At 37.5% G+C, this 18,676-nt stretch overlaps 1 protein-coding gene across 1 annotated transcript; it reads left to right on the forward strand.

Annotated features, from left to right (window-relative positions):
* Nucleotides 1-1,889: 1,889 nt before the first annotated feature.
* On the forward strand, nucleotides 1,890-18,042 carry c9orf72 (C9orf72-SMCR8 complex subunit). Its single transcript, XM_052089902.1, has 10 exons — nucleotides 1,890-2,573; nucleotides 3,038-3,584; nucleotides 3,677-3,772; nucleotides 4,238-4,302; nucleotides 4,413-4,485; nucleotides 12,261-12,377; nucleotides 12,555-12,790; nucleotides 13,944-14,001; nucleotides 14,109-14,218; nucleotides 15,872-18,042. The coding sequence occupies exons 2-10, from the start codon at nucleotides 3,138-3,140 to the stop codon at nucleotides 16,056-16,058; spliced, it is 1,389 nt and encodes a 462-aa protein (XP_051945862.1). The 5' UTR covers nucleotides 1,890-2,573; nucleotides 3,038-3,137; the 3' UTR covers nucleotides 16,059-18,042.
* Nucleotides 18,043-18,676: the final 634 nt, after the last annotated feature.

The following is an 18,676-nucleotide window of genomic DNA, read 5'->3' on the forward strand; positions in this document are numbered from 1 at the left end:
ATCTCATTTGTGATTTTTCTTTCATATGGGGACACATCTAGGATTAATAGCCTATTACCCTTCCTCCATGCGACACACAGGGGGGTGGGTGCATGCTGCATCTCCACTGTTCCACGCCAAAGAATGAGATGAGGAACACGATGGAGGAAAATCACTCTGGCAGACGTACTGACTCTGTAAAGAGCAGACATGATCATTTCTAATCAGCACAGCAAGCCCTAATCAGTGAGGAGATCATGTGAGAGTTACATACAGAAATACGTACACGCACTGACCCATCCAGTCGCACTCATAATCAAACTTAAATCACGCTAATACAACAACCACATACTCATCTGAATGAACTGCTAGTAATGTGTTGCTATATTTTTAACACATTATGTAATCAAGCAAATCACACAGAAGGCAACACCTTACACAAATTATTTTTCTTCCTGTGCTGTCTTGTAACCTGGCCTTTGGATGCATGGATACGGTTGCTAGGTGCTGCCTAAAAGTGTCACTAACCCTGCTTCACACTTCTGTTACCATGACAACTTGAAATGCCTTTGTCTCTCTCTTTCTCTCTCTATTTCTGCTGTCACAATAAGTCAACAAGGTTTGTGGCATTGTAATGGAAAACCCAGAGTACAATATATATCGTCCACCAATGGTGCTTTGAGGTGGTTTAGGTCAAGTGGTGTATTTAACAACAAAATTGAGATCAATAGAAGAGTTCAACCAGGCTAGGTACTGTGTATTCCATACAAAAAGGTAGACGGATGATGTGCCAATCAGACAGCTCCGAGTGAGGACAGCAAAGCATCTGAAAGAGTGTTTAGTGCATATGAGAGTGGATCTCTTTAACTGTCAATACAAGAAAAACTTAAAGGGATAGTTTAACAAAAATGAAAATTCTGTTATCTTTTATTCACCCTCTTGTTGTTCCAATCCCTTTTGACTGTCTTTCTTCCTTGATACACAAATGTTAAGCATATGTTAAGCATAATGTTAGTCTTTTTTTCATTTGTGTTATTCTACCTAACATCTCCTCTTGTGTTCCCAGAATTATCTCACAGTGAAATAAGAATCCTTATGTTGACTTTTCTTGTTGGGTCGTATGTGCACGTATGAGCTCTATTTTCCAGGTGTAATGTCCACTGAGGGGCGCCAAAAGTGAGTTGTGAAGCAAGTTGTTTTCAGCTGTACAGGCTGTAATACACTGAAGAGGAATGCATATTTTATGAACTATACCCCCAAACACCACTTTCCTGTACAAATCTGTAATGTTGTGAAGATGCTTTTACCTTCTGCTTTCCGTTCCAAGTACAGTTCAACAGATCCTACCAGCACAATGGCTTCCTAAAGCAGTTAGGATCAGTTTTTTAATCTGCCACCCAATTGTATTCTGCCAATCAGATATGAAACAGTTAAAGAGGGATAGTGTTTCTACTGAAGCATATAGCAATAACTGTTGTGGCATCAGGACATGAAACATAAAAAAAAATCAATATAATAAATATAGCATAACAGCAGTATGATCTGGAACAAAAGAATGTGGAGGTGAATGTGGAGACTTACTGTGAAACAGGACTTAAATATTGATCTGTTTATCACCCACACCTATAATATCACTTCTGAAGACATTTAACCACTGGATTCTTATGGGCCATGTTCACACATTAGCAGAATACGGTTTATTGTCCTATTATCCTGAATTTGAGTGCTTAAAACAGTACGTTCACACACAGTTTGGTTATTTACGAGATTGACAAACGCATTCTATATCTGAATTGACACCAGCAAAGTTTGAGGACTCACAACTGCATTTTCAGGAAAACATGTGCTGTGTGAACAGTCACATCATATAATGTGAGAGCCACTCTGCACTACACGCGCATCTCATGCTAATAATGAGGGGTTTCGCTAACTCACAGAGATGGAGAAATGAGGTGTGTGTGAGCAGAAGATCCAGCCATCTTCCACCGGAGCTGCTCGTGGAAAAGCATTCAAAGCCTTTGTCTGTTAATTATGATCTGATGGATGAACTCGTGCTTCAATTGGGCTTGTATATTTAACACGGATATTGTCATCTTTAGTCACTATGGTTACAGGCATTAGAATACGGGCTTGACTTCGGTTGTTCATTCGTTCAAACAGAAAGTATTCAAGCTGCTACTGTAAGCTGATGTATGAACATGACACCTGTAAGCAAATTGTCAATGCCAGACACTGACTGATGACTGCGTGAATGTAGCCATATATTACTTTTATACTGAATATATGTGATTTTTGGAGCTTCAAAGTTCTGGCCACCATTCAAAATTTCCTTCTATAAAAATTTGCTTGTGTTCTGCAGAAGAAAGAAAGTAATTGATTTCTGTGAAGTCATGAGGGTGAGTAAATAATTTTTGGGTGAACTGCCCCTTTAATTTCCCCTCGTGTCACACGTCCTTCTCCTCCTCCAGAGGGCGCTGTTCTGCCCTGTGCTTCAGCAACGCGCTTCTTCGCAGACAAATGTCAACAGAAAACCAGGAAAACGGTTCTGACTGTGTTGTTTGACGGTTCTGCTGTGTTGTTTTTAGCTTAAACAGGTAATGTTGTTATGTTTCACACACTAGTAAACGTAAACAAATATATTAAGAATTTTTCTTAACACGGGAGGCACCGCGATAGGTGTTAGGGAAGGGAAATGCTGTGTAATGATTTATGGACATTAGCTCTTTGATGTGGGAAGCTATATTGCATGACAGCTCTAGCCGAGTAAACACTTAATTCTAAATTAAATTCTCAGAGGTCGAAAAGCTCATTCCTCGTGACTGAACATGATTGTTTGTTTGTTTTTGGTCTAGGGGTGTGTATGAAAGCCTATGTTACATTAAGTCAAAATATGTATCTTCTTAAACCATTAACTAACACATACAAGTAGATTGGAAAGAACAATGTAATTTTAGTCTCTGTCTATGATGCAATTAATGTCACTAGTCTGGCTTGAATGTGAAATCTCTGTCTCCACACTCCTTTGTGCTCCACTTTATTTTCTCTGCTTCTCAAACAGATTGCATGGGTGCAGTGCAACAGCAGAAAGACGTTACAATCTGCTTGGAAGTACTGAGCTCTGCATTGTGAGACTGAAAGTATTAGTGTGTGTGAGCATCATGTCTGCAGCCTGTCCTCCCCAGTCACCAGCCGTGGCTAAGACTGAAGTTCTGGTTGAGGACTGGTGCCCGGTGCTGGCTGCAACCTTCGCCTACTGGGACAACATCCTGGGACCCCGTGTACGACACATCTGGGCCCCCAAAGGCCAGGGGTTGTCGCTGCTCTGTGACAGTGAGGTCACGTTTCTGGCCAATCACACACTGAACGGTGAGATTTTGCGGAGTGCGGAGAGTGGCGCAGTGGATGTGAAGTTCTTCGTCTTGGCAGAAAAGGGAGTCATCATTGTCTCGCTGATCTTCGACGGGGAACTCAAGGGCGACAAGAACACTTGTGCGCTGTCAATCATTCTGCCGCAGTCAGAGCTAAGCTTCTACCTGCCTCTGCACAGCGTGTGTGTGGAGAGACTTAAACACATCATCCGCAAGGGACGCATATGCATGCAGAAGGTCTTTGCTCAGATTTGTGCCTCTGTTACTGTTAATCCAGTTGCTATTTGTTCATTTTTGTAATCTATGTTTGTGTTCTGTTTAACTTGTAGGGTTACAACATCATCTCTGTGTTGTCATCTGAGATTGTTCCCATAATGGAGCTTCTCACCTCCATGAAGAAACACAGTGTTCCAGAAGAGGTGGATGTAAGTGTGTAGACAGCATTTCTAGATCCCATTCACACTAAAAGCTCAATGTCGGCACATATCAGTTTCAAAGTACTTTATTGGCATAAAGTTGTTTTACATACAATATTCCCAAAGCTTCATTACTTATACAAAAAGTGATCTGTTTTTTGACAGTGATGTTAATAAAAAATAACAATATATGATAAAACATAAAAATAAAAATAAACAATAATAATATAAAATAGGTAAATGTACAGTGAAATAAAGTGTAAAATAAATGCATAGAATACAAAAATGAAATACAAATTAAACATTAAATACAATGGAGAATAAGGAGTGGCTTGTTTCTGTGGGTGTGCAATTCTGGTGTGCATTTTGCTGCAGCAGATGCATAATTGGCTCCCAGTAACATTATAAGAGCTTTTCTCTTACTCACTCACTCAATCATTGACCCACATAAAGACAGAATTTTTCTTGTTACAGATAAAGGACACTGTGCTGAATGATGATGATATAGGAGACAGCTGTCATGAAGACTTTTTGCACAAGTAAGACATATTGTGTCCCTTGGTAAAGCCAATGATCTGAATGATCTATTTTGCTGTTTGGAGCAGAGTTCTCCAGACAGGTTGTGATGTGTTAATCTTCTCTTTCATAGGGCAATCAGCTCTCATCTTCAGACTTGCGGCTGTTCCATGGTGGTTGGCAGCAATCCAGAGAAAGTCAATAAGGTACACATTCCTATATGGACATTCACTTAATTCATGTTGATTTACAGTATATTTACAGTTGTGCTCATACATTTACATAACCCTTTCTGAATTTCTATGATTTTTTATTAAAAAAAATTTTTAAAGAGAGATCATAAATATATCTATATATATATATATATATATATATATATATATATATATATATATATATATATATATAGATATATTTTTTACAATTATTATTATTATTATTATTATTTTTTAGTACTGCCTAGAACTGGGTTTTCAAACTTTATAATGCCAAGGAGCCCCAAATAGGATGATTCCATTGCAATATAAAGGCAGCTATACAGTATATCTTTATTCATAAAATACAATTTATACTGTGTAAAAAGTAAAAATAGTAAGCCGGACATTATAAAGACAACATGTTGTTAGCAAAATGTTATATCGGTATTGTACTTAGGGAAAGTTCACCCAAATAGGAAAATTCTCTCGTCATTTACTCACCCCTCATGCCATCCCAGATGTGTATGACTTTCTTTCTTCTGCAGTAGACCAATGAAGATTTTTAGAAGAATAACTCCGCTCTGTAGGTCCATACAATGCAAGTGAATGGTAACCAGAACTTAGACGGTCCAAAAATCACATAAAGTCAGCATAAAAGTAATCCATATTTCTCCAGTGGTTAAATCCATGTCTTCTGAAGCAATATCATATGTGTGGGTGAGAAACAGATCAGTATTTAAGTCCTTTTTTCCTATCAATCTCCACCTTTGACCAGCCCCAACCAGTAGGTGGGTGAAAGTGAAAGTCACTTCAACACCAGAATGTTGAAGTGAAAGTCAAGTCAAGTCTAGTCAAGTTAATATATGTTATTCCAAAGCAACTTTACAGAGAATATTGGTTTACAGTATTCTTAACAATCCCCAGTGAAAGTTAAAGATGACCATGGTCAGGAGAAACTCTCTAGAAAGATATAACACATGTACAAACTATTCACGAAAGTATGTATGTACGTTGAAAGGGAAGAGAAATAAACATGTAAATAAATGAGAATACATGTACCGTGTCTACCTTTATCACAGGCAGCGAAATTACCCATTATGCTAAGCGCGTTCTTCCAATGTGGATGCAACAGACTTCTACTTCACAACTTATTACCATTACCAAGCACTATAATATCACTAACAACAGTCAAAAATGGACGAATAGTCTGTGTTTACTTAATGTAAATCACTTTCTCACTTATGTCAGCATATGGACATTAGGTTTCGATGGCAATCCCAAATTGATAAGAACACAATCACACACAGATTTTCATGGTAAAGTTACTGGACTCTAGTGCTTGCTGCACGCAACCTGTATGTGTTTTTGAAAGAGAGAGAGAGACACAGACATACAGCACACAGAGAGAGAATCCACAAATATGATGCACTATATTTCATTGTGTTTCTTGTTGTGCACTTCAATATGAAAACAGCCAAATCCTGGACATTTAGGGAATCTAGAAATCAGATTTTATGATTTATTAAGGTTCTAAAAAGTCAGTGAATGGGTTGGGGCACCCCATAAAAAGAGGGAAAGTTATTTATTTTCTTAAGTGTAAGAAATATGAAATAGTGTTTCTTCAAGAAACGCATCTTTCCCCGAAGGAAGCTGAAAGATTTGGGAAGATATGAGGTGGAAATGTTTTCTTTAGTGCTGGCTCAAGTAAGAGCAGAGGAGTCATTATTTTGATAAATAAGCATCTACAATTCAAATGTCTCAAATAGATTAAAGATAAATTAGGAAGTGTCATTATAGTTTTAGCAGAAATTCAGGGGCAAAGGTTGATTTTGGCTAATATTTACGCACCTAACGCTGATGATCAGGGCTTTTTTATAGATCTTGAAGGGATGTTGCAAGCCGCAGGCTCCCCTCGTGATATAATATTTAGAGGAGACTTTAAACTTTTAATGGAGTCCTTGATCATAGTGTGTAAAGGGTTTAAAAGCCCCCTTGAGCAGTGTTTCCCAAACTGGGGTATGCGTACCCCACCCCTGAGGGTTCGTGGGGGTACGTGAATGACATTCTGAGATTTACCATTCTTTCAATTTCATCACAGTCTAAAATAACATTCAAACCCAGTTCATGTATTTCTCACTGGCAAAAATTATTTTGTGTGCCCTCTAGTGTAGAAACACCAAAATGGTTGTGTCATAAAGGTCAGAAAAATATGCAATGAAATAACACAATATTTTGCGGTTAAAAAAGGCATCTGCTCATGCGTCGTGTGTCACATATGTATCTTTTTTCACCAGCCCAGCACACTGCTAGGTGACGTAGCTTAGTGATAGCAAGTAAAATACTTCACTGTTTTACCAGTCTCACAAATGTCAGTTGTCTGCGATTTTATATATATTTATTTTTTCCGCAGTTTAAAACGTAATTTGTATTTAAGGTTAGATGCGATGGGAGTTTTGAGTCTGATGGTATAAGTTCAAAAGCTATGATGACAGGTGTCAGACATTTAGCACTACCAAATACGTTTCCATATTCACACAGAGTAATTTTCAATCACATTTACTCGCATGCTAGAGACCTGTTTAGTGTTTTTACATCATTGCATGATGTTTTTTCAGCAAATGAGCTCAACCTTGCTAACAGTGTCAAATGTGACATAAAAAAGCACCTTGAGCTGACTTGCACAGATACTTGCCCTCAATGCTCGAAGTCGGCCGGCAATGCCGTACCTGCAATGATGTGCAGTTCCAGGCACAGAACCAAACGCTATTCTTGAGTACCGCGACGCGATGGGGGAGTTTTCAAGTAATGCAGTTATATCATATCTAGCATTCCCATCTCAATCGGTAAGCCATTTATTCAGTATGTGTATGATTAATATACATGTACAAAACATGTACAAATATAACATATTCAATATAAGATAGTTGTTTTACAAAGATAATTGTGTTAAACACATATTTTCAAATGACCTTGTGCAAATTTTATCTATGCGTTAGAGAGGGGGTACGCGAAAAGATGTTGAATGTTTTAAGGGGTACGCCACTGTAAAAAGTTTAGGGACCACTGCCCTAGAGCAACATTGACGCTTCACAGGATGTGTAAAAATTTTGGTCTTAAAGATATTTGGAAACTTTTTAACCCATCTGGTAGACACTATACATTTTTTTCATCAGTCCATAAGATTTATTCTAGAGTAGATTTTTTCTTGATTTCTAAGTCCCTCATTTCATCTGTTGTTTATTTTCTCAATTGGAAACATCTTGGCCTTGAACCATTAGAACGTTTCATCAATATCATGTGTTCAGTGGCGAATGATCAGACTCCGGTCATTGCCATCTAACTTGACAGCGAAAAGGGGTTTGATATGGTAGAATGGGATTCGATTTTTAAGATTTTGGAAATATACAGATTCAGGAATACTTTTATTGGATGGATTAAGTTACTTTATAGACACCCAGTAGCAGCAGTACAAACAAATTGGTTAATTTCAGATTATTTTACTCTGGATAGGTGCACACGGCAGGGTTGCCCTCTTTAACCATTATTGTTCTGACTTGCCCAGGAGCCATTAGAAGCCGCGATAAGAAGGGAAGATGATTTTCCAGGGGTGATGGTGGGAGGTGTGGTGCATAAGCTTTTGTTTTATACAGATTAGATTTTATTATTTGTCTCTGACCCTACTAGATTTATGCCTGGCCTCCACAGAATTATTAAATCCTTTTCTAAATTCTAAGATACAGAGTCAATTGGTCTACGCTCTGACAGCATACTGCCCAGTAACAACTTTCCAGCCGGGTGCCTTCCAGTGGCCCAAACAGGACATTACATTTTGGGCATTTTATTGCCAGCAATATTTTCTCATTTAGAGTTAATTTTGACCCCTTAATTAAAAGGTTTTCGAGCAATGTGAGCAGGTGGGCTTCATTACATTTGTCTATGATGGGGAAGGTTAATGATATTAAAATAAATTGTATTCCAAAACTACTTGTTACAATCTCTCCATGTAGATGTCCCCCTCTTAATTTGATAGTATAGCGAAGTCCTTCATTTGTAATGGTAAGCGGCCCAGATTACATTTTAAGAAGTTGCATAGGCCGAGTGACAATGGTGGGCTAGGCCTACCCAAGATGTTGTTTTATTATTATGCATTCTCAGGTCTCAGATATTTGGCTTATTGGTTGCTTCCACCTGAGAGAGAGCCCCTCCCTGGTTTTGTATTGAACAGGAAATTATTATATAGATAATTAGATATTAAATATCTGCTGATACCGAGTCCTGATCCGATACTTGTATTTGCCTAGATAATAGAGCTGCAGACTGTTTTTTTGTTTGTTTACAAAAATAACTATGTAAAAAAAAGTAACTAAAGCATGTCTTCAGCTTAATGCATTTAAATTAGTGCAGCTAGCATTTTTATAAAACTCACATATAAAATCAACTTCTACTTAGAATGGTGTAATAGATTATTTTAACTTTAATATTCAGGTACAAAAATAAATCACAAATCCAATGAGTTCTGTATGGATGAATATAAACCTTACATACACTTACAAATGGTGTAAACAGCTTGACTTGAATAGTCACAACAAAAAATTAATTCTATAAAAACTCATTCAAAATTTTGCAATTCCACTTAAAAGTGGTATAAACAGTTACACTTGAACAGGCCCAAATTCAACAATAATGAAACAGTTATTAATAGTTCTGTTGTCATTATCAAAATACCATTGTGACATACTGACAACCAGTAAAAACCATGAAAGCATCACACACCGCAGAGATATATTCAAAAATAAGAAAAATATATTCACAACAATATATTATATATATAAAATATATTCAGTGAGAAATCATTAATATCTATGGTCTGTTTACTGTCTTTGAGATTTGCTGTAACAGTCTCTATCACTCAACACAAAGTCTGATTGTCACAACTCACGTCATGTATCATTTGCATGTTTATTTTTTGTTTAATTTGTTTTTAAACCTGTTATTTGCCTCTATATCCTCTTCCTGTTCACTGTGCAATGAGTCTGAATAACTACCATAACGACTCTAGAAAATGGGCAAATTAATATTTATACACATGTAATTCTTACACATTTTTAAAAACAAACCGGCATATCGTCACCTTCCTAAAATAATTGCCTAAGTCATTTTTTGACAAAAATGATTTTTTTGCATAAGTCATCTCCTCATGATGCTGGCTACCTTTGGTAAAATCGCCCACATCCTCAGTTGAACAGATCATGCAATTCTACCCCTATAGTATAATGGCCTATGTCAAGTGTGTGACTTAGGCCGTTTTATTTTGCCTAAGTCAAAAGGCAATGAGACAATTTTACAAGTTTTTTAAGATGGCAGGTGCATCAAGAAGATGGAAAAGCTACTCAACCTCTGAAGTTATTTCCATGATTCAGGGCTCACCCCTACTGGTAAGTGATGAGGTTTACTATAGACTATAAATGCATAAAAATATTGTGTTTTTGTCTTTTTATTTAGTCTTTTTAGTCAGCATTTTAGTCAAGAAAAATAGCTAAGTCAAGCTAGCATTAGGCTTTCTGTTAACTCTTTTCTGTATTTTTAAACAATATTTCATCTAGTTTTTGTCTAATTTTTTCCACATTACATGATCTAATTATGAAAGATTTGAATAGGCTTTATTGTAATCAAACATCTAGAAACGATTATCAATAAATATCATATATTCAATTATTGGTTCATTGTTTTGTGTTTTCTGAGAAAAGTGAAAAAATGACTTAGGCAATTATTTTAGGAAGGTGACGATATTCATCTCAATTACATCATGTCTGAAAGTTTAAATTCTTGAATGCTTAGAATTGCCAACAACTCACCCTCCATAGGCCATTCTGTCATGCTTCAAGGGCTGAGAAAGCACTCATTCATTAGAGGAGCAGTGTATGTGGGATTGCCTGCATGCTGCAAAAAAGATCAGCCCTAAATCTAGGCACGATCGGCCGATCGCCAATCATGGATTTAAGATGAATATTGGCTGATTTTGATAGGTGGCCGATCGATCAGGACATCTCTTTTTACTACACTCTGTAACCTATATGAGAGTGGAGTGTTGAAATCTTTTGAAAATTTGGTTCAACACTTTGAGATTCTCAGATCTCCGTTATTTAGGTATTTACAGTTGTGCCACCTGCTTTGTAATATTTTTGGGAGTAACTCACACCCCCTAAAGTGGCAGATACTCTGGGAGAGGTGATTACTGTTTTGTAAAAGGTCATGAGGCATCAGTGTATTACTCCCTGTTAATTCAGGGTCTGGGGGATGGAGCTTTGGCTTCTATTAAGAGATTATGGGAGAATGATTTAAACTTGGTGTTGGAGGAGGAAGTGTGGGCTAAGATTCTTTAAAAATGTCAAGTCTGCATCTAGAGATGCAAGGGTTTGCCTGATGCAATTTAAGATTTTACATAGATTCTATTGGACCCCTTCTAGATTATATAGGCTTGGTCTTGAAGACACACCTACCTGCTGGCGATGCCAATCAGAAGATGGAGACACAATCCATGTTTTTTGGGGATACTAAGATTCAAGAATTTTGGTTGAAAGTTCAGAGTTGTATGTGTGACGTTTTGAGCATGCAAATTTTAATTAATTCCCAGATATTTTGGGTGATGGGGCAGTCATAAATTTGGGGGATAATCCCATAAAAAATTGTGTTGTAACCAGTCTATTGATCGGCAGGTAAATCATTATTAGGGGTTGGAAGTCGAATGGAGTGCCCTGTTTTTCGGAGTGGTGTGTGTAAATGGGGAGGGTGGCTGCATTTGAGGAAGTGGTAAGAAGAAGGCTGGGGTTTAGGGACTTATTTGTAAAAAAATGGGGCAATTATTTAATTTTTTTGGGGGGACTCTTGGGGAGGGGATATGGAGAGTGTAGTTTAGTTTAATTATGTATGTTTATTATTGATTTAATTGGGGGTTGTTTGTGTGTGTTATTGTATCTGGTTTGACTCTAAATGTTTCAGCATTGGCATCTTTTGAGGGACTTATTGTTGTGACATTCATTTTACAGTAGTTTTTAAGCCACCTGTTTTAACACCCTATAATAGTGCATATTCATCCAAAGCCTCCGCTGCTCGCCATCACCAGTAACGTTAGTCTAGCTGCAACAACTAAGCGGAGGTGTGGAGTATCCGAGAGGAATTCTCTCGCCGTAATGGCCCACCCATTGAGAAGTCAGGAAAATGGTGGAAATTGTATTATTTCTTACAGTTAAAAACTATGGTTGTTTTCATAGACCCCCTTGCGATCCCCTGGGGCCACCCAGATCCCAGTTTAAAAACCCCTACCCTAGAAAAAGATGTTTAAGAAAAAGTATTCCGTTATATACAGTATATTTAATAAATCACCATATTTATTGGTAGAGCTGGATCTGAACTGTAGGGGAGAATGCAAAACTGCAGATCATGCAAGGGAACCAAAGAACATACAGTCCCTAAAGGCTTTTTGTTAAGAACAGTGGGCAGCTTCACTGCCCAGGACAAGCCAATGACTCATGCACAATCATCACTAGGCTATAAACAGTTATTGATGCTTAAGGAAGCAAAACATGATATTAATAGGAATCAAGAATAACTTGTGTAAATGCAGTTATTTGTCTTTTGGAGTAGTGCTATATAGAAGTATCTCTTATGTAACAGATTTATATGTAATAGCTACATCAGAACAGTAAAATTTCAGATAAAAAAAAAAAAGCAGATTCTAAAAGAGGTTTGTACATTTATGAGCAGAACAATGTTTCCTTTACTAGATCGTGCTCACGCTGTGTCTCTTCCTCACTCCTGCGGAGAGAAAGTGCTCTCGACTGTGCCATCCTGACAGCTCATTTAAATATGACACAGGCCTCTTTGTTCAGGGCCTCCTCAAGGTAACTACATCGTCCCTCTCTGGAAAGCTTATGTAACTGCTTATTTGCAAAGAATTTTCTGCCTAGTAATAAAATATTTGGTCCATAATCATCAAGAGCCCATGGTCGAATATGGCTGCAGGGGATTGTCCTTACCAGATGGGAGATTTAGAAAGGTCCTTTTCTTCTTATTCCCAGGACTCCACAGGGAGCTTCGTGTTGCCTTATCGGCAGGTGCTCTACTCCCCGTATCCCACCACTCACATTGATGTGGACATTAACACGGTGAAGCAGATGCCCCCCTGCCACGAGCACACATATCATCAGCGGTGTTACATGCGGGCTGAGCTCAGTGCCCTCTGGAGGGCCGCCAGCGAGGATGACATCAGTCCAGACAACCTCATTAATGCCCAGGATTCCTACACCCCTGACTTGTATGACCTTTTACCTCAAAATCCCTTCTTAGTCAATGTATCATGATTGTCTGCTTTCTTTTTGATAGTACTGCAAGCTCTTATGGTCTTTTAGCCCATTAGACAATGTTTTTTCTAAAAATATGTAAGGGATGATGTGCAGTCAGGCAGTCATTATTGCAAAATACACCCTGATGTGAAGTGGAAGGCTGTTGTATCAACCTGAAAGGGTTAATTTTGTGATAAGGACCAGCTGATTGTACATTATCCCTATTATTATATGGCTACTTGCCACATAAATACAGTGAATAAACAGACAAGCACTATTGATTTGAGTTAAAACTAGAGCTGCAGTTCCAGCTCAAATCAGCAATGCTTATTAGTGTCTGATTTTCTTAATTTAGTTCTGTGTATAAGAAAGGCCACCTCAGAGCCACTTTGCTGTTGTCATGACACTCAGCGGGTATATTTTTTCAGCTGAAATCAACACATTGGCACTAGGCTGTGTACTTTTAATTATCTTAAAAAGTATAAAGTTTACAAAACCAAAAAGAGATAGTATATCTAAGACAAAATATATATTTTTTTTTTACTTTGATTGGATGCTTTGTGTTTCAGGCTGAATTAATTTCCAAATCAATAGAGTGCTGCCTTTTGATTACATAAGAAGAAAGAGACATGAAATGAAAGACATGAAACTAGCACAGATATGCAGAAATCGGTTGCATGGTGCCACACTATACAAAGATATTTGACCATAGAACGCAGCGATTGACTGGTCAGAATCAAGTAATCCAGAGAGCCATGCAATAGATTGTAATGAATTGCAAAGGAACTGTTTAATATTTGATATAAAAAAAACTTGCTTTGAGATTAGAGTGTGTGTGTGCATGTTTGTCCTTGATATTGTGAAAACTCTTCACTGTCTGATAATGTCATGGTTTACTGCTGTGGCCAGCATAGAGCTGCATCATTGATTTGTTTTCGAGGACTGTCAGTGACAGTTTGGTGGAGAATTTGTCCATTTAAAGTTCACAAGATTTGCTGAAAAGTGGAACAGCGAAATTTTATGTTTCATTTGAGGGCACGCGCCAAATCCTTTGCTCAATGTGTTTTGTACACATACGAAAACAACGTTTTTTTACCACTTACTAATCTTTCTGGGTTTTCTTAGGAATATATTTCAGGACGTGATGCACAAAGACACACTTGTAAAGTCCTTCATAGATGAGGTAAGACTGAACTACTCCCCTTTTAAATTCTCTGAATCTCCCAAGCTATATAAAAATTTCTTCTTCTGTGTCCTTTATAACAAATTTGTATTTGTGTCTTCCCGTAGGTGTTTCTGTTGAAACCAGGTCTGTCTCTGCGGAGTGTGTACTTGTCCCACTTCCTTCTCCTGCTGCACAGAAAGGCCCTGACACTGCTCAGATATATTGAGGATGAGACGTATGTACAGCAACTTATTAATGATCTAGCACTGCCACATTTACATTTTACCATACACTTTATATAGTGCATTCCATGAACATGCACACATTTTACAGTCTGATTATACAATATACTGTACATAGACACATAATAAACAGATATTGTATATGTATTATAATGCTCTATGCTATATGACATACCCAGTTGTGTTGCTTTCTTTCTATTATGTTTAAACATTGCATTGATGAATACGGATATTATAATTAACGACGGACTGTTGAATCAGTGAAAATGAAGGAACACCCTGTGGTGGTAATGTTGTTACTAACAAATTGGAAAGATCGTGGTGAAGCAATATCGAACTGCAGTGCAGTCATCCTGGAACTACTTCATAGCTGTACACAAACCTCTTTCAATAAGATTCAATAAAGCTGTGGTATAAATCACCATAAAAACTAATTAGTTAGCATTTTCTGTCCATTTGTACATAGAAATTAAGTATCAATTATCTCTTATCAATCAATTATAAATAGAATATGACAACAATTTTCAGTATTATTTGGAACAAATTGTATATTATGATGTAAGGTTTATGTAGTATATACACTCACTGAGCACTTTATTTTTAACTTTATGGTCCTATTAAATTGCCCAACGTGGTCTTCTGCTGTTGTAGCCCATCCGCCTCAAGGTTCAAATTGCTGTGCATTCTGAGATGCTATTCTGCTCACTACAATTATACAGAGTGGTTATCTGAGATACCATGGCCTTTCTGTCAGCTCAAACCAGTCTGGCCATTCTCTGTTGACCTCTCTCCTCAACACAGCGTTTCCATCCACAGAACTGCCGCTCACTGGCTGTTTTTTGTTTTTGGCACCATTCAGACTAAATTCTAGAGACTGTTGTGCATGAAAATCCCAGGAAATTCTCAAACCAGCCCATCTGGCACCAACAATCATGCCACAGTCAAAATCAGTTAAATCACATTTGTTTTCCCATTCTGATGGTTGATGTGAATATTAACTGAAGCTCCTGACCATATCTGCATGATTTTATGCACTTCACTGCTGCCAAACGATTGGCTGATTAGCTAATTGCATGGATGATTGTTGGTACCAGACGGGCTGGTTTCAGTATTTCTGTAACTGCTGACCTACTGGGATTTTCACACACAACAGTCTCTAGAATTTACTCTGAATGGTGCCAAAAACAAAAAACATCCAGTGAGCAGCAGTTCTGTGGATGGAAACGCTGTGTTGAGGAGAGAGGTCAACAGAGAATGGCCAGACTGGTTCGAACTGACAAAGTCTATGGTAACTCAGACAATTGTGGTGAGAAGAATAGCATGTCAGAATGCTACACTGAGATGCGGGTTTTTGCTGTTTTGGCGGCACGAGGAGGACCTATACAATATTAGGCAGATGATTTTAATGTTGTGGCTGATTGGACTATATTTGTGTATTCATATATATGTTCTTTTTGTCAGATCTGAGAAACTGCCATTGCATGGAGTCTGGTCAAAATTCAAAAACATAAATAAATAAAAGAGTAACAATATACTGTAAATTAGTTTGAGGGGTTTCAAGCTTCTGAACACAGTTTATGATCAACGTTCAGCTGGGCATGATTAGGTTTTTCATGTTCTGATCACAGCATTGTTTTTGATTACAGGCAGAAGGGGAAGAAACCTTTCAGATCTCTACGTAATCTAAAAACTGATTTGGATTTGACAGTGGAGGGGGACTTGAACATCATCATGGCAATGGCAGAGAAGCTGCGGGCAGGCCTTCATTCCTTTGTTTTTGGGAAGTCTTTCCTCACCAGCGTGCAAGAGCGTGACCTCCTCATGAGCTTCTGAACTCTGCCGGAATGCCTGTAGATGTCATCAGATCACGATTCTCTGGCCATACCCACATACTTACATTTATTTTAAGGATGTTTCAATGTGCTCTTTGTGTACAGCATTTTGGAAAGTGCTGGTAAATGTGCTTAAGTGCTCTATCACAATGCCTGCTACTGAAATACTGTGAAATTATGATAATCTGTAAGTGATATCTGCAAGTGATTCTTTATTTGTGTGACAAATCTTTGACACCTTTTATGCATATGAGCTTCTTGGCCTCATGAAGGAGATGAGATGTGTCAGGGAAAGAAAGTGTTTGGGTCTCACGGTCAATTGCTTTCTGGTACTTTTTTTTTTTACTGCAAGCCTTATATAACACCAAGCATTGATTGTTTTGGATATCCTGCATAGACATGATAACTAACATGATAGCATATGCCAGTCATTTATAATATCTGGGTAAAAGTAAGAAAAACCATTTTGTTTACTGGTTAAATGTATATGTGACAAAAGAACAAAGTAGATGTAGTTTTGATCTCACTATGGGTTTGTATTCTGATCTGCATGACTTTGTTTTATTTAAATTGGAATACTGTTCAGGATTTACATAAGTAATCTAAACTCTGTAATAATTTCCCTGACCTTTTATCAATGCTATGATTGTCTCAACACAATGCATAATTCGCATGACGGATCTGCTTGCTTCATTTGTGGTTGGGAAACTTTTCTTTGTTCCTTAAAAGTGAAGTGAATAATTTCTGCACAACTAGCAGCGCCACACCCAATTGCAAAGTTATAAATGTTTTCAAACTAATATCCCAAACACTCCCCTGTCGACCAAACAGATAGCTAGTAACATTAAGCAACAAAGCACATGAACACGAATCACAAATCCACTACGAGAAGTGAGAACTGTCCGACTTGACAGAACTTATTTCACCCTCCCTGACTGCAGTTCCCTACTCTCAACTTTCAATATGAGTTTGACATCTCAAACAAGGCTATTGTTCCTGTGTCGGCCTGGTCATGATTCTCAAAGAGAGCAATCTTTTAATAGTGCCACAGAGCCACTTTAAGCATAGTAGCAGTGATGGCAAATGTGTAACAGAAAAAATGACAAACATCAGCTTTAACTTGCCTAAAATAACTAATGCTTCAATTAATCTTACTTGTACATCTGGTTTGGGATATGTAGGAAAGCTGGTGGGAATTTGGAATGTCGAGAAAAATGTGCCTTGACTGACTATATTTAAATGAGGCCAAATCTCAGGCATAAAATGTGCGAGGAAGTCAGCAAATAACAGGAAGGGCCCCATAGCCATCTTGCTTTCATTTTGAAATGTTCTTTCTTAAAATAATGCATTATTTCAGTGTTGTTATACATCACACAGCCTGTGTCTATGGTAGACCCCTAATGATGGTGTAATGTAGTGTAATGTTGGCTCTGTCAACACACTTTAGAGTGTTCTGAACATTTTGGGAAACTTGTGAAAGTCATAAACTGAATTTTAATCTGAAATATGTATATTGGTACATTTCAATTGTAAATGTGTTGTCTTAATAAATTGTGCTTATTTTATTTGTGAAACATACTTGTCTGCATACCTGTCTATTCTATGCAGTAGGAGGTTTATTGGGGCTAATAAGGGGATTTTTATTTGGTGACAAAGAACGATTGAACACTGGACAATGTAGCAGCTAGCTTTTCCCTAAGATGTAGAAGAACTCCAGGAGACAAAAGCCCTAATCTGAATTTATTGCAGTGCCTTGCAAAAGTATTTAGACCCTTAATCAATTCTGTCATGTTACAGAATAGCAAATACTATTATGTGTTCTCAGTTGTACTCTTTGAGATTTTTATTTATAGGTCAAAATGATATGTTAAAACATTCTTCCCGGCTAAATAAATGAGTGCCTTGTATGTTTCTCTCTCTTTTTTTTCAATCATTTTGCAACCCCTTTTTGAACACCAGTGGCTATATGACACTTGTGCAGCACACCTATTTTCTCTCCTTTTTTTTCAATCCCCCCCCCCACACACACACACACATATCAATATTTTGTCAACCTTTTACAGACAGCTTGGAATTTGTTTTTTTTAGCAAAAATATCATATTATTTGTATGCTTCTGCACGTTTTCCACTAATGTCACAGATTTACTGGGCTATTGTTTTTTCTTGTATTTTTAGAATTATTGTCCCACCTTCTCCATAGAGAATGTTTATTTGTAGACAACATTTGGTAAAACCTTGATAGTCATAGTTTCCTCAATTTATAAATAAAGGCAGCTGTATTGTTTTTATTGTGTGTATTATTATGATTTAACTCCCAATATTATATTTTCTTTGATAAATGAATTAATAAATTACTGCTTTAGTATATAGCATTTTTAATGCAAAATGTTATTAAAGGGGTAACTTTTTGTTTATGTCATCTTGGTCGTGGATGCAACATCATACCCGCAACTGGTAGGAAAGCTCTGCAAAAAATGCTTGAGGGGTGACATGATGTTCTAGGTACATGCGCAAATACGCTGTTGTAAGCGCTCTTAGAGCGGTTCACGTTAGAAGCCGCCGGAATTGGGACAGGAGAGTTCTGTTTCATTCCTACTGACCACCAGAGGCAGTGTAAA

This window comes from Xyrauchen texanus, chromosome 24 (genome assembly GCF_025860055.1).
Source record: "Xyrauchen texanus isolate HMW12.3.18 chromosome 24, RBS_HiC_50CHRs, whole genome shotgun sequence".
NCBI classification, from domain to species: domain Eukaryota; kingdom Metazoa; phylum Chordata; class Actinopteri; order Cypriniformes; family Catostomidae; genus Xyrauchen; species Xyrauchen texanus.

What these genes read in the sequence shown, in the direction of transcription:
- c9orf72 (XM_052089902.1), top strand. Translation starts at nt 3,138, where the DNA reads ATGTCTGCAGCCTGTCCTCCCCAGTCACCAGCCGTGGCTAAGACTGAA. An exon ending in ATCCAGAGAAAGTCAATAAG is followed by an intron (nt 4,486 to 12,260) that starts GTACACATTCCT and finishes TTCCTTTACTAG; the next exon opens with ATCGTGCTCACGCTGTGTCT. An exon ending in GATTCCTACACCCCTGACTT is followed by an intron (nt 12,791 to 13,943) that starts GTATGACCTTTT and finishes GGGTTTTCTTAG; the next exon opens with GAATATATTTCAGGACGTGA.